The 13,697-nt window shown below is 29.3% G+C and overlaps 1 protein-coding gene across 1 annotated transcript in view; it reads left to right on the top strand.

Moving 5' to 3' along the window:
• LOC119614061 overlaps positions 1–13,143 on the top strand; it is a 33,015-nt gene extending 19,872 nt beyond the window's left edge. The window contains exon 3 of the mRNA XM_037970163.1: positions 12,647–13,143. Within this exon, the coding sequence (XP_037826091.1) occupies positions 12,647–12,888 (242 nt within the window). The 3' untranslated portion in view covers positions 12,889–13,143. The remainder of the gene's footprint in view (positions 1–12,646) is intronic.
• The last annotated feature ends 554 nt before the right edge of the window (positions 13,144–13,697 follow it).

Raw genomic sequence — 13,697 nt, 5'->3', positions numbered from 1 at the left:
TATGTTGCTCACCTTTCAGAATATTTATTTTAGAAATTTTAAGGTTAACAATGGTTTTATTGAAGTTTACAACTTAAGGTTTAAATAAAAAAAGGTAAGTGGTTTTGCCGTTCACAAAAAGATTAGTTTTGATCAAGTAGACAGCACGTAGCCAACCAAATCATAGAATCTATTTAAAATAAACCTCGGTTTATGCAAGAACCTGGGGCTGAATAGACCGGTACTTCACTAATCTATAGCGAGTACTTAAATTATTAATTATAGTTCTATTACAATGTAGGTATATTAGTTATACAAGTACACTTAACAGAAATTCAGTTAGAATTTTGGTACTGTATAAATAAGAAATGTAACTAAGATTAAAAAAAAATAAAATACACAAAGTACAACAATATATATATATATATATATATATATATATATATATATATATATATATATATATATATATATATATATATATATATATATATATATAAAATTCTAGCGTTACTGACTGACTGATTCATCATCGCACAGCCTAAACGGTTAAAGCTAAAGAGCTGAAATTTGGACAGGGGGTTGGTCTCCCACAATAATCCAATTTAGATAAAATTTTTAGATTTAGAAACACTAAATATGCTAATATGCTAATGTTATTTGGATCCCCGGTACCAAGTGATATTTTTTGGTACTTTTTCATTCTTCATCTGGTACTTTTTGAGTTTTCTTTGATATTGAAATCGAAACATGAAATTAATAATAAAGGGACTTTTCGGTACTTTTCCGTTCTACACAGGTATTTTTTTGAGTTCTCTTTAAAATTAAACCTAGAAGCATGAGAGCACGGAGTAAATGAGAATCTATAAAAGGGGACTTTTTGGTACTTTTCCGTACTTCGACTGTAACTTTTTGAGTTTTCTATTAAATTTAACCTAGAAACATGAAATTAAGCATGTAGAGCCCGGAGTAAATGAGAATCTATAAAAGGGGCATTTTTGGTACTTTTTCGTTCTTCAAAAGGTACTTTTTGAATTTCCTATAATATTGAACCTAGAAACATGAAATTAAGTATGTAGAGGATGGATTAAGTGAGAACCTATAAAAGGGGACTTTTGGTACTTTTTCGTTCCACAGTGGTATAGGAAAAAAAAAGAGGGAAATAATTCGGTAACTTCTAAACGGTTAATCCGATTTTAATGAAATTTGGTGTGCACAAAGAGGAGGTGTTGTCGAGTTTAGGTTTTAAATTTGGACCTTATAGGCCAACCAGGGGCCCGGCGGGGGGTCATCAAATTAGGACACCTCGGCTATGTTAAATTTTTAAAACGATCCTATTTCTTCATTTGAGTTCCGATTTAAAAAAAATTTCGTATATAGAATCTCCTCATCGAGCACTATAAAAAATGTTGTCATAGCAGTAAATTATCTCTTATAGTTTAGGAGATATTCGCATTTGAAAATTAAAATTTTAAAATTTTTACCGTCCTTACTTTAGTTTTTTTTGATAATAGCAGGTCCAAATATTCCCGATTTTCGCCATTTTGTTTTATTCGCTTAACAACAAGTTTATATATCAAGCAGTGAAAGAATTATGTAAAAATCATGACTGAGTCCAAAGTTATAGGCATTTTAATTTAAAAAATTAAAAAAAGGCGATTTTTTGTCATTTTTTTGGGAAAAAAGTATCTTTTTCTTTTTAAGTTATCTAAAAAGTTTCTAAGAAGATGTATATAGAATTTATACTTTTTGGAAAGCTGACTTTACATAAAGTACGATAAATGAAACAAAACCTAAAAATTTTTGATACCGAGGGGACCAGGTCCATCCAAAAAAACCCTATTTTTTATGGAAAATTAAATTTTGAGCAAAAATTCTCAAATCGCATAGTCGATATCAAATTATAGTGACCTGTTTTATATGACCCAATATGTTCTTAATCATTTTGTAACGGGTTTCGATAACCCCGCCCCTGGTATGGATATAATAGGCAAAAAACTAAAAAATCCCATTTTTGGGATTTTTTAAAACTTTTTTGGGAATTCCGGGATTTCTAATAAGAAAATTCGAAATTTTGATTTAATTTTGGATTTTAAGTAAAAAAATCTACCTAACTGTAAAATTTCATCAAAAAATATTCATAAATAAAATTTTTATTGCAATTTGAAAAATTTGTATCTTCGCAAAAACTGAATAAAAAACATTTTTTAATTTTTTTTAAAAAAAGTATTCCGCGAATTTTTTAATTTTCAAAAATTATATACAGTTTTGAAAAATAGACAAAATTACCTTTCCATTGATATATAACATGCCTACCTAATGTTTTTTAAGTGACAAATTAATTAGGGAAAACTCAACATCTTTTAGAAAATTTGCCTAGCACTATTATTTTCATCCATAAGGTTAACTCTTAAATTTGTTACATATATGGATGAAAATAATAGTGCTAGGTAAATTTTCTAAAAGATGTTGAGTTTTCCCTAATTAATTTGTCACTTAAAAAACATTAGGTAGGCATGTTATATATCAATGGAAAGGTAATTTTGTCTATTTTTCAAAACTGTATATAATTTTTGAAAATTAAAAAATTCGCGGAATACTTTTTTTAAAAAAAATTAAAAAATGTTTTTTATTCAGTTTTTGCGAAGATACAAATTTTTCAAATTGCAATAAAAATTTTATTTATGAATATTTTTTGATGAAATTTTACAGTTAGGTAGATTTTTTTACTTAAAATCCAAAATTAAATCAAAATTTCGAATTTTCTTATTAGAAATCCCGGAATTCCCAAAAAAGTTTTAAAAAATCCCAAAAATGGGATTTTTTAGTTTTTTGCCTATTATATCCATACCAGGGGCGGGGTTATCGAAACCCGTTACAAAATGATTAAGAACATATTGGGTCATATAAAACAGGTCACTATAATTTGATATCGACTATGCGATTTGAGAATTTTTGCTCAAAATTTAATTTTCCATAAAAAATAGGGTTTTTTTGGATGGACCTGGTCCCCTCGGTATCAAAAATTTTTAGGTTTTGTTTCATTTATCGTACTTTATGTAAAGTCAGCTTTCCAAAAAGTATAAATTCTATATACATCTTCTTAGAAACTTTTTAGATAACTTAAAAAGAAAAAGATACTTTTTTCCCAAAAAAATGACAAAAAATCGCCTTTTTTTAATTTTTTAAATTAAAATGCCTATAACTTTGGACTCAGTCATGATTTTTACATAATTCTTTCACTGCTTGATATATAAACTTGTTGTTAAGCGAATAAAACAAAATGGCGAAAATCGGGAATATTTGGACCTGCTATTATCAAAAAAAACTAAAGTAAGGACGGTAAAAATTTTAAAATTTTAATTTTCAAATGCGAATATCTCCTAAACTATAAGAGATAATTTACTGCTATGACAACATTTTTTATAGTGCTCGATGAGGAGATTCTATATACGAAATTTTTTTTAAATCGGAACTCAAATGTAGAAATAGGATCGTTTTAAAAATTTAACATAGCCGAGGTGTCCTAATTTGATGACCCCCCGCCGGGCCCCTGGTTGGCCTATAAGGTCCAAATTCAAAACCTAAACTCGACAACACCTCCTCTTTGTGCACACCAAATTTCATTAAAATCGGATTAACCGTTTAGAAGTTACCGAATTATTTCCCTCTTTTTTTTTTCCTATACCACTGTGCGTTCTTCAAAAGGTACTTTTTGGATTTTTGTATAATATTAAACCTAGAAACGTGAAATTAAGCATGTAGAGCCCGGAGTAAATGAGAATCTATAAAAGGGTACTTTTTCGTACTTCGACTGGTACTTTTTGAATTTTCTATAATATTGAACCTAGAAACATGAAATTAAGCATGTAGAGCCCGGAGTAAATGAGAATCTATAAAAGGGGACTTTTTGGTACTTTTTCGTTCTTCAAAGGGACTTTTTGAATTTCCTATAATATTGAACCTAGAAACATGAAATTAAGTATGTAGAGCCTGGCTTAAGTGAGAACCTATAAAAGGGGACTTTTTGGTACTTTTTATACCCACCATCAAAAAAGATGGGGGTTATATTGTTTTTGTCATTCCGTTTGTAACACATCGAAATATTCATCTAAGACCCATAAAAGTATACAAATATTTTACATTGATGCAGTTTGTTTGGTATTGAAAATGGGCAATATCGGTCCACGATTTCGCCTAGCCCCCATATAAGGTCCCCCTCAGAAAATGAAATTAACGCTCATAACTGACTAAAAGAAGCAGCTATAGCGATGAAATTCGTCATAAACATATTTTTTAGGAATCTTAGTATCATTGTAAAATTTTATAAGGATCGGTCCATAATTGACCCTATCCCCCATATAAGGTAGCCCTCAGAAAACGACATTAACGCTCATAACTGACTTAAAAAGCAGCTATAGCGATGAAATTCGACTTAAACATATTTTTAGGAACCTTTATATCATTGTAAAATTTTATAAGGATCGGTCCATAATTGACCCTATCCCCCATATAAGGTCCCCTTCAGAAAATGACTTTAACGCTCATAACTGTCCAAAAGAAGCATCTATAGCGATGAAATTCGAGATGAACATATTTTAGAGGAACCTAAATCGCTTTGTAAAATTGTATATGGATCGGTTCATAATTGACCCTACTCCCCATATAAGGTCCCCTTCAAAAAAATACTTTAACGCTCAGATTGGTCTAAAATAAGCATCTATAGAAATTCGACACGAACATATTTTATAGAAACTTTAATATCATTGTAAAATTTTATAAGGATCGGTCCATAATTGACCCTACCCCCCATATAAGGTCCCCTTCAGAAAATGGCTTTAAGGTTCATAATTGTCTAAAAGAAGCATCTATAGCGATGAAATTCGACATAAACTTATTCTATAGAAACCTAAATCGCATTGTAAAATTTTATAACGATCGGTCCATAATTTATCCTACCCCCATATACGGTCCCCTTCGGAAAATGACTTTAACGCTCATTACTAGCCTAAACTAAAATCGTTGTAGAAAATTTGACGAGGATCGGTCCATAATTGACCAAACGTCCCCTCAGAAAATAACTTTAACGCTTTTTGCTACCTTAAAAATACAAGGACAGCGACAAAATTCGACAAAAATTCCGTATACATAGATGTAATAAATGAGAAAATTGTTTTGATAATAACAAAAGCATCGATTCTTAAATATCAAAGTTTATTTATAAGGAAGCATTCCTTTTTGGCAATGATTTGATGGTGGGTATACAAGATTCGGCAAAGCCGAATATAACACTCTTACTTGTTCGTTATTCAAAAGGTACTTTTTGGATTTTTGTATAATATGGAACCTAGAAACGTGAAATTAAGCATGAAGAGCCCGGAGTAAATGAGAATCTATAAAAGGGGACTTTTTGGTACTTTTTCGTACTTCGATTGGTACTTTTTGAGTTTTCTATAAAATTTAACCTAGAAACATGAAATTAAGCATGTAGAGCCCGGAGTAAATGAGAATCTATAAAAGGGGACTTTTTGGTACTTTTTCGTTCATCAAAAGGAATTTTCTATAATATTGAACCTAGAAACATGAAATTAAGTATGTAGAGCCTGGAATAAGTGAGAACATATAAAAGGGGACTTTTTGGTACTTTTTCGTTCTTCAAAAGGTACTTTTTGGATTTTTGTATAATATTGAACCTAGAAACGTGAAATTGAGCCCGGATTAAGTGAGGACCTATAAAAGGGGACTTTTTGGTACTTTTTCGTTCTTTAAAAGGTACATTTTGAATTTTCAATAATATTGAACCTAGAAACATGAAATTACGCATTTAGAGCCTGGATTAAGTGAGATCCTATAATAGGGCACTTTTTGGTACTTTTTCGTTCTTCAAAAGGTACTTTTTGTGTTTTTTATAATATTGATCTTAGAAACATGAAATTAAGCATGTGGAGTTAATTAGAATCTATAAAAGTGGGCCCTTTGGTAGACATAAAACTAAGCAATCAGGGACTTGAGTGAATGAAAATTTAAACTGGAATATTTTCTGGTACTTTTTCGGTCTGTAATTGGTACTTTTTGAATTTCTATAATATTGAACTTAGGAACATGAAATTAAATAAAATAGGTCTTTTGGTACTTTTTCGTACTTCACTGGTACTGGTACTTTTCGAGCTTTCTAAAATATTGAACATATAAACATAAAATTAAACACGCAGTATCCCAATTGAACGAAAATTGAAAAAGGATACTTTGGTACTTTTTTCTTCTTTTACTAATACTTTTCTATAATATTGAACCTAAAAACATAAAATTGGACATGCAGCTTCCTGATTGTATAAAAATCTGTATGCGATTTTTTTAGTTTCTGGTTGAAAATTAAACATGCGTCATCATGATTTAATGAAGATATACTTTTTCGTTCTCCAACTGTTTTTTTTAAATTTTCTGTAATATTGAGACTAGAATTATAAAATCAAACTTAAAGAGTTCTCTAAAAGAGGAATTTTTGATATTGCAGATATATATACATTTACAATAATGATATTTATAATATTCCATTACGATGAGGGTAGCGAAGCGCACTGGGTATAGCTAGTATATATATATATATACATATATATATATAGATATATATATATAGTTATATATATAGATATATATATATAGTTATATATATATATATATATATATATATATCTGAGTCCTTATTAAATTCTGAGTCGATTTAGCTATGTCCGTATGTCTGCCTTAAACACGCTCACGTTAAAACTAAGCAAAAGTAATCAACCGAATAAATCCAAAAATATTCGTTGTTATCCTGAGCAATTTGGTATTGAAAATCATCAAAATCGGTTCATAACGTTAAAAGTTATGAGTAAAAATTTCAGACTTCCTCGAAAAAATTACGGTTTTTTTCGTAATTCTTAAGTCGTTTTCTCAGAAACTACAAAAGATAATTCGATGAATTTTGTCACACATTATCTTTTTACCCAGGGATTAATTGTGTTGAAAATCAAAATAATTGATCCAAAATTTCGGTCCACAATTGGTTATAGCTCTCATATAAGGTCCACTGCCGAAAATCACATAAACGAACATATTTCATTGACAAATAAAGCTATTGTGATAAAATTCGAGATAAATATTTTTTACGGATCGGTCCATTATTGGTCATAGCTCCCATATAAAGCCCACTTTCGAAAATCACTTAAAAGCACACATTTCATTGTCAAATAAAGCTATCTTAATAAAATTAGACACAAATATGTTTTGTCTAAATATAAATCAATCTATGAAATTTTTTCCGTATAGACCCACAAAAGGAATTTTCTATAATATTGAACCTAGAAACATGAAATTAAGTATGTAGAGCCTGGAATAAGTGAGAACATATAAAAGGGGACTTTTTGGTACTTTTTCGTTCTTCAAAAGGTACTTTTTGGATTTTTGTATAATATTGAACCTAGAAACGTGAAATTGAGCCCGGATTAAGTGAGGACCTATAAAAGGGGACTTTTTGGTACTTTTTCGTTCTTTAAAAGGTACATTTTGAATTTTCAATAATATTGAACCTAGAAACATGAAATTACGCATTTAGAGCCTGGATTAAGTGAGATCCTATAATAGGGCACTTTTTGGTACTTTTTCGTTCTTCAAAAGGTACTTTTTGTGTTTTTTATAATATTGATCTTAGAAACATGAAATTAAGCATGTGGAGTTAATTAGAATCTATAAAAGTGGGCCCTTTGGTAGACATAAAACTAAGCAATCAGGGACTTGAGTGAATGAAAATTTAAACTGGAATATTTTCTGGTACTTTTTCGGTCTGTAATTGGTACTTTTTGAATTTCTATAATATTGAACTTAGGAACATGAAATTAAATAAAATAGGTCTTTTGGTACTTTTTCGTACTTCACTGGTACTGGTACTTTTCGAGCTTTCTAAAATATTGAACATATAAACATAAAATTAAACACGCAGTATCCCAATTGAACGAAAATTGAAAAAGGATACTTTGGTACTTTTTTCTTCTTTTACTAATACTTTTCTATAATATTGAACCTAAAAACATAAAATTGGACATGCAGCTTCCTGATTGTATAAAAATCTGTATGCGATTTTTTTAGTTTCTGGTTGAAAATTAAACATGCGTCATCATGATTTAATGAAGATATACTTTTTCGTTCTCCAACTGTTTTTTTTAAATTTTCTGTAATATTGAGACTAGAATTATAAAATCAAACTTAAAGAGTTCTCTAAAAGAGGAATTTTTGATATTGCAGATATATATACATTTACAATAATGATATTTATAATATTCCATTACGATGAGGGTAGCGAAGCGCACTGGGTATAGCTAGTATATATATATATATACATATATATATATAGATATATATATATAGTTATATATATATATATATATATATATATATATATATATATATATATATATATATATATATATATATCTGAGTCCTTATTAAATTCTGAGTCGATTTAGCTATGTCCGTATGTCTGCCTTAAACACGCTCACGTTAAAACTAAGCAAAAGTAATCAACCGAATTCATCCAAAAATATTCGTTGTTATCCTGAGCAATTTGGTATTGAAAATCATCAAAATCGGTTCATAACGTTAAAAGTTATGAGTAAAAATTTCAGACTTCCTCGAAAAAATTACGGTTTTTTTCGTAATTCTTAAGTCGTTTTCTCAGAAACTACAAAAGATAATTCGATGAATTTTGTCACACATTATCTTTTTACCCAGGGATTAATTGTGTTGAAAATCAAAATAATTGATCCAAAATTTCGGTCCACAATTGGTTATAGCTCTCATATAAGGTCCACTGCCGAAAATCACATAAACGAACATATTTCATTGACAAATAAAGCTATTGTGATAAAATTCGAGATAAATATTTTTTACGGATCGGTCCATTATTGGTCATAGCTCCCATATAAAGCCCACTTTCGAAAATCACTTAAAAGCACACATTTCATTGTCAAATAAAGCTATCTTAATAAAATTAGACACAAATATGTTTTGTCTAAATATAAATCAATCTATGAAATTTTTTCCGTATAGACCCACAATTGGTCATAGTTCTCATATAAGGTACAATTCCGAAAATCACTTAAACGCATATATTTCATTGAATTCTAAAGCTATAGAGATAAAATTCAACTTGAATATGTTTTGTATACATACAAATCATTCTACCACTTTTTTCCCGGATCGGTCCATTATTGGTCATAAATTCCATATAAGGTCCACTTCCGAAAATCACTTAAACGTACATATTTCATTGTCAAATAAAGTTATCTTGATAAAATACGACACAAATATGTTTTGTCTTTATATGAATCACTCTACGAAATTTTTTCCGGATAGGCTCCCGTATAAGGTCCACTCATATTTTTCTTTGAATAATAAAGCTATCGGGATAAAGTACGACTTGAATATGTTTTGTGAGCATATAAATATTTCTACCAAATTCTTTCCGGATCGGTCCATATTTTTAAATAGCTCCTACATAAGGTCCACTTCAAAAAATCACTTAAACGCACATATTTCATTATCAAATAAAGACATTTTGATAAAATTCGACACAAATATGTTTCGTGTACATATATATTACCGGATAGGGCCGTAATTGGTTATACCTCCTATATAAAGTCCACTTCCGAAAATCACCTAAACGCACATATTTCATTAATCTATTGGAGTAAAATTCGACTTGATTTTTTATATAAATCATTACACGAATTTTTTTCCTTATCGTTCCTTAATTGGTCACAACTCCCATATAAGGACCATTTCCGAAAATTACCTAAATGCACATTGATAATCAAAGTTATCGGGATAAAATTCGACATAAATGTGTACTTTGTATATATAAATCATTCTACGGAAATTTTTCTAGATCGGTCCATAAGTTGTCTTAACTCCCACAATAGGTTAACTTCAGAAAATCACTTAACATCACTTAATTCGTTATTAAATGATTATATCCGGATAAAATTCGACATGATTATGTTATGTGTATAGATAAATCATTCTTTTAAAATGGACCTAATCAAAATTAGTTCGACATATGAATAAATGTTAGTATCCTCAATACGGAAACAAACATTTTGTCAAGTTATCTAAAAATTATATAATTAAATGGGTTTTAATAAAAAGCAACTTGCTGGTGGAGGGTATTTAAGATTCGGCATAGCCGAATATAGCACTCTAACTTGTCTTTTTAATTTTTTCCAAATTTGTACAAATGTTGTCTAGTTTGTTACCAATAATATCTAATTTATTTTTCAGAACTAATCGCTCTTCGCTTTTAATTTCGGAAAGCTGTTTTATTTTTTGGCCAATGCTTTCCAATTAGTAACTTTCATTTTTCATCAATTCTGCCAGATTTACGTTAGATTTTCCTTCGTTTTGAGTTGGACTTTTATAGGGATTTGTACGTTTTCTTCTTTTTGAAACTGAAGTTGATGGATGAGGTATCAGATTCCGAATATTAAATACATTTTTCATCATTATTAAAATTTAAAGCAATACGTTTCCCGAAAGACTGAGTATTTTTTATTCCATGAACTGTTTCATTTAAACCACTTATGACAGCAACTTCTTTCTCTAATTGGCTTAAAATATATTGGTTAAAATTGCCTCCTCCAGTTTGACGGACTTCTTTTTTGTTGTGGGAAAGTTTGCGCTTTACATTACTTTTCCAATCAAGCCATGACTGAGTATGTACAAAATATCAGTAAGCAAAGAAATTCAAAATGTTTCCATAACTTACTTTCTTCCAATCTGCCAAGTCTTTTGTTGGGGGTCTGGCTCTTCTTGAGATGTCTTATCTTTCTTGGAAATACCCTTTACTAAATCATGATGGTCTTTCATAAACCGCGCAAGGATTTTTTCCTGGTTTATATTCTTTCGTTTTCTCCTAAATTATAATTTAATTTTATTATGAATATGTACCTCATAATTTGGTGTGTATATACTTACATATTTATTGTTTTGGTTAATTTAAATCGACAAATTAAACATATTTTATAATATTTTTAAAATTTAAAGCGTAAAGATTTTTTTGCAACCAATTTTCATTTTGACAACAAACATATGTTTACTTAGTAGCAGTGGTGCCAAATTGTTTTTAGGAAACACAAAGAATATTTCTAAGGTTATGTTTTTCTTCCTCAATATATAAATTTTTAAATAATATAAGAAAAATATTTATTTTTAAGATAGTTCGCAGTATTTGCTAAATTCAGCTCGTTGTTATAATCAGCTATAGTTTGGTGCAACTATGTTATGTCAGTCCGTCATCTTCATTAACTTCGAAATTTGTGTGATGGTGGCAACACAGCGTTTTTCGAAACTAAACAATTTATTGCCCGGCACAACAATAAAATTTTAAAAATATGTGAAATTGATGAAATTATTTTTCTTAATGAATATTTTTAATCAAATTGGTAGAAAACAAGTGTAATTACTGTGTATATTAAGAATACAAACAATTATTAACATCAAAAATGTTCTTTTATTTAAAAAAAAAACATATTTATCAACACAGGTCAGATTTTCGTGCTTTTTGTAAAATTTTAGATGTGATTTTAAAACATTTTTTAAGAGAAGAGTTTAAATTTTGTATTAAAGTGTTATATTAATAAATTAAACTTTAAAGTTTTATTTTCAGTCATTTTATTTAACACAAGTGAGATGTTTCTTAAAGAAAATGGAGATTCGTTTTGCTTTCACTTAACTATTTTTAAATGAAATGTATTCGATTTTATTTCTTTGGAAGTGAAATCTTGAACACCAAGAAAATGTGAAATCGTTCGTTTTCACATTTTGTCTTTTGAATTCGGAAACCAGAACATACATAATTATTTATTAAATGTGATAAGAAATGTATAAAAATCCAAAATATTATATTCCTTAAAAAAAAATCGGTAACATTTGCCATATACATCACATTATCAAATTTTGTTATCGTTTATCTATTATCTATCATCCCTGAAAGTTTGAAAGATTAAAGATTATGATGGGAGGCAGACATGATTAATGGGTTTTCAAAGGGCTGTGAAAATATTTCACTGTGTGAATTTTTTGAGATAGCCTTTTTAGTTTTTGTGATAGGAAAAATATATTGGTCTGTGATGGAACGTCAATAATAGTGAACAGTAAGACATAATATAATCTGAAGCCCGAAAAAAATTGAAACTGAACCCCAGAACTGCCCATGGGGCACATTTGATAAATATATGTAATGCTTGCGATGTGTAACAAAATTTGGTTAAAATATAGAAAAAATCAATAATAATTTGTTTTAATTTTTTTTGTTAAGTTATGTGAAATAAACAATAAATATCTGGTTTATTATACTTTGTTTAATGAATTAAAGTATAAAAATGCGAAATATGTCTTTATTTTTATAATTTTTGAATTTATTTTGCTAATGACAAATCTGCCCCAAATCTGACGTATTTACCCCATGGGTGGGACGGTATCGCCGTTTTTGGTCAATGCAGAAAAGTTTAAAAAATATGTACATTAAGATGACATAGGAAAGAATGAAAGGGATAAAATTAAAGCCAACATATCTAAGTATCCGAACCAAGAAAAAAATTAGGAATATATATTGTAGTATTTTATTATATTTCAGATGTAACAAGTATAATACCATCAAATGCAACAACAACGCTAACCCAACAACAGACATCTCTTCCTAATATCACCAATGCAGTATCCCACACAATTGTACAACATGTTATGCCGCAAACAATAACTTCTGTAGTGTATCCTTGCAATGCCCAGACTGAAGTTAATCTACCTGATTCAACTATTTCACCACCTACTCAAGATAATTCAACAATACAACGTTGCAACGTAAGTAAACTGTGCTAAACAAAAGAGAAATGCGTGCGTGCCTTCACACTACTCAGATAATGACAATGACCAAATACAAAAATAAATCAACTTCCTGGATGTATGAATGAATGTATAGAAAACCCACTCTGAAGACCGCTATAAAATAACCAAATAAGAAGTGTGGCAAAAATTTTCATTACCTAGTAATCTAGAAAGTAATATTGCAATCACGTGGAAACTAATTACTTTTGGGGTGAATAACTAATTATTTTTGTTCGACGAGGTTCAAATAATATGTACCTACCTTAAACAAATTAATAAATGGTTACTAATTTGATTACAAAAACTTTGCGAAATAACTAGTTACAAATAAACCTTCAAATATGTTATGTGATAGCTAGTTATTTTGGGCCGACTTTGTATGTAGAAAACAAAAAAATAAAAAAATTCCTCGGCCGGGATTTGAACCCAGGCATTCAGTTTTTTCTATGTTTCTCACTGCAGCCGCTTACTCGATGCTCCATTAACATGTTGCTTTTCATAATTTTGAGAAAATATATAAATGAATGTCATTTTGAAAAAATAAACAGTATCCAGCAGGGCTCGAACCACGAACCCCCTGTTTGTTAAATGAACGACCTAGACAATTGAGCCATAACAAATCCAAATTATTTTGTTCTTTACCAGTAATAACCTATTCAGCTAAATGAAATAATGTGGATGATAATGAACACTCATTACCAAGTAATGTATGAAATAACTACTGGCTATTACCAAAAATTTCAGATTTTTTACTGGGTTGTTTTAATTTTATTCGTTTTTAGATAAAGTTTAGAATAATGTGT

Source organism: Lucilia sericata, unplaced genomic scaffold (assembly GCF_015586225.1).
Source record: "Lucilia sericata isolate MDLA Ls3-8-SP2 unplaced genomic scaffold, ASM1558622v1 Contig002544F_arrow, whole genome shotgun sequence".
Lineage (NCBI taxonomy): Eukaryota > Metazoa > Arthropoda > Insecta > Diptera > Calliphoridae > Lucilia > Lucilia sericata.
The sequence above is the reverse complement of the archived record's forward strand: the minus strand, read 5'-3'. Positions and strand labels throughout refer to the sequence as shown.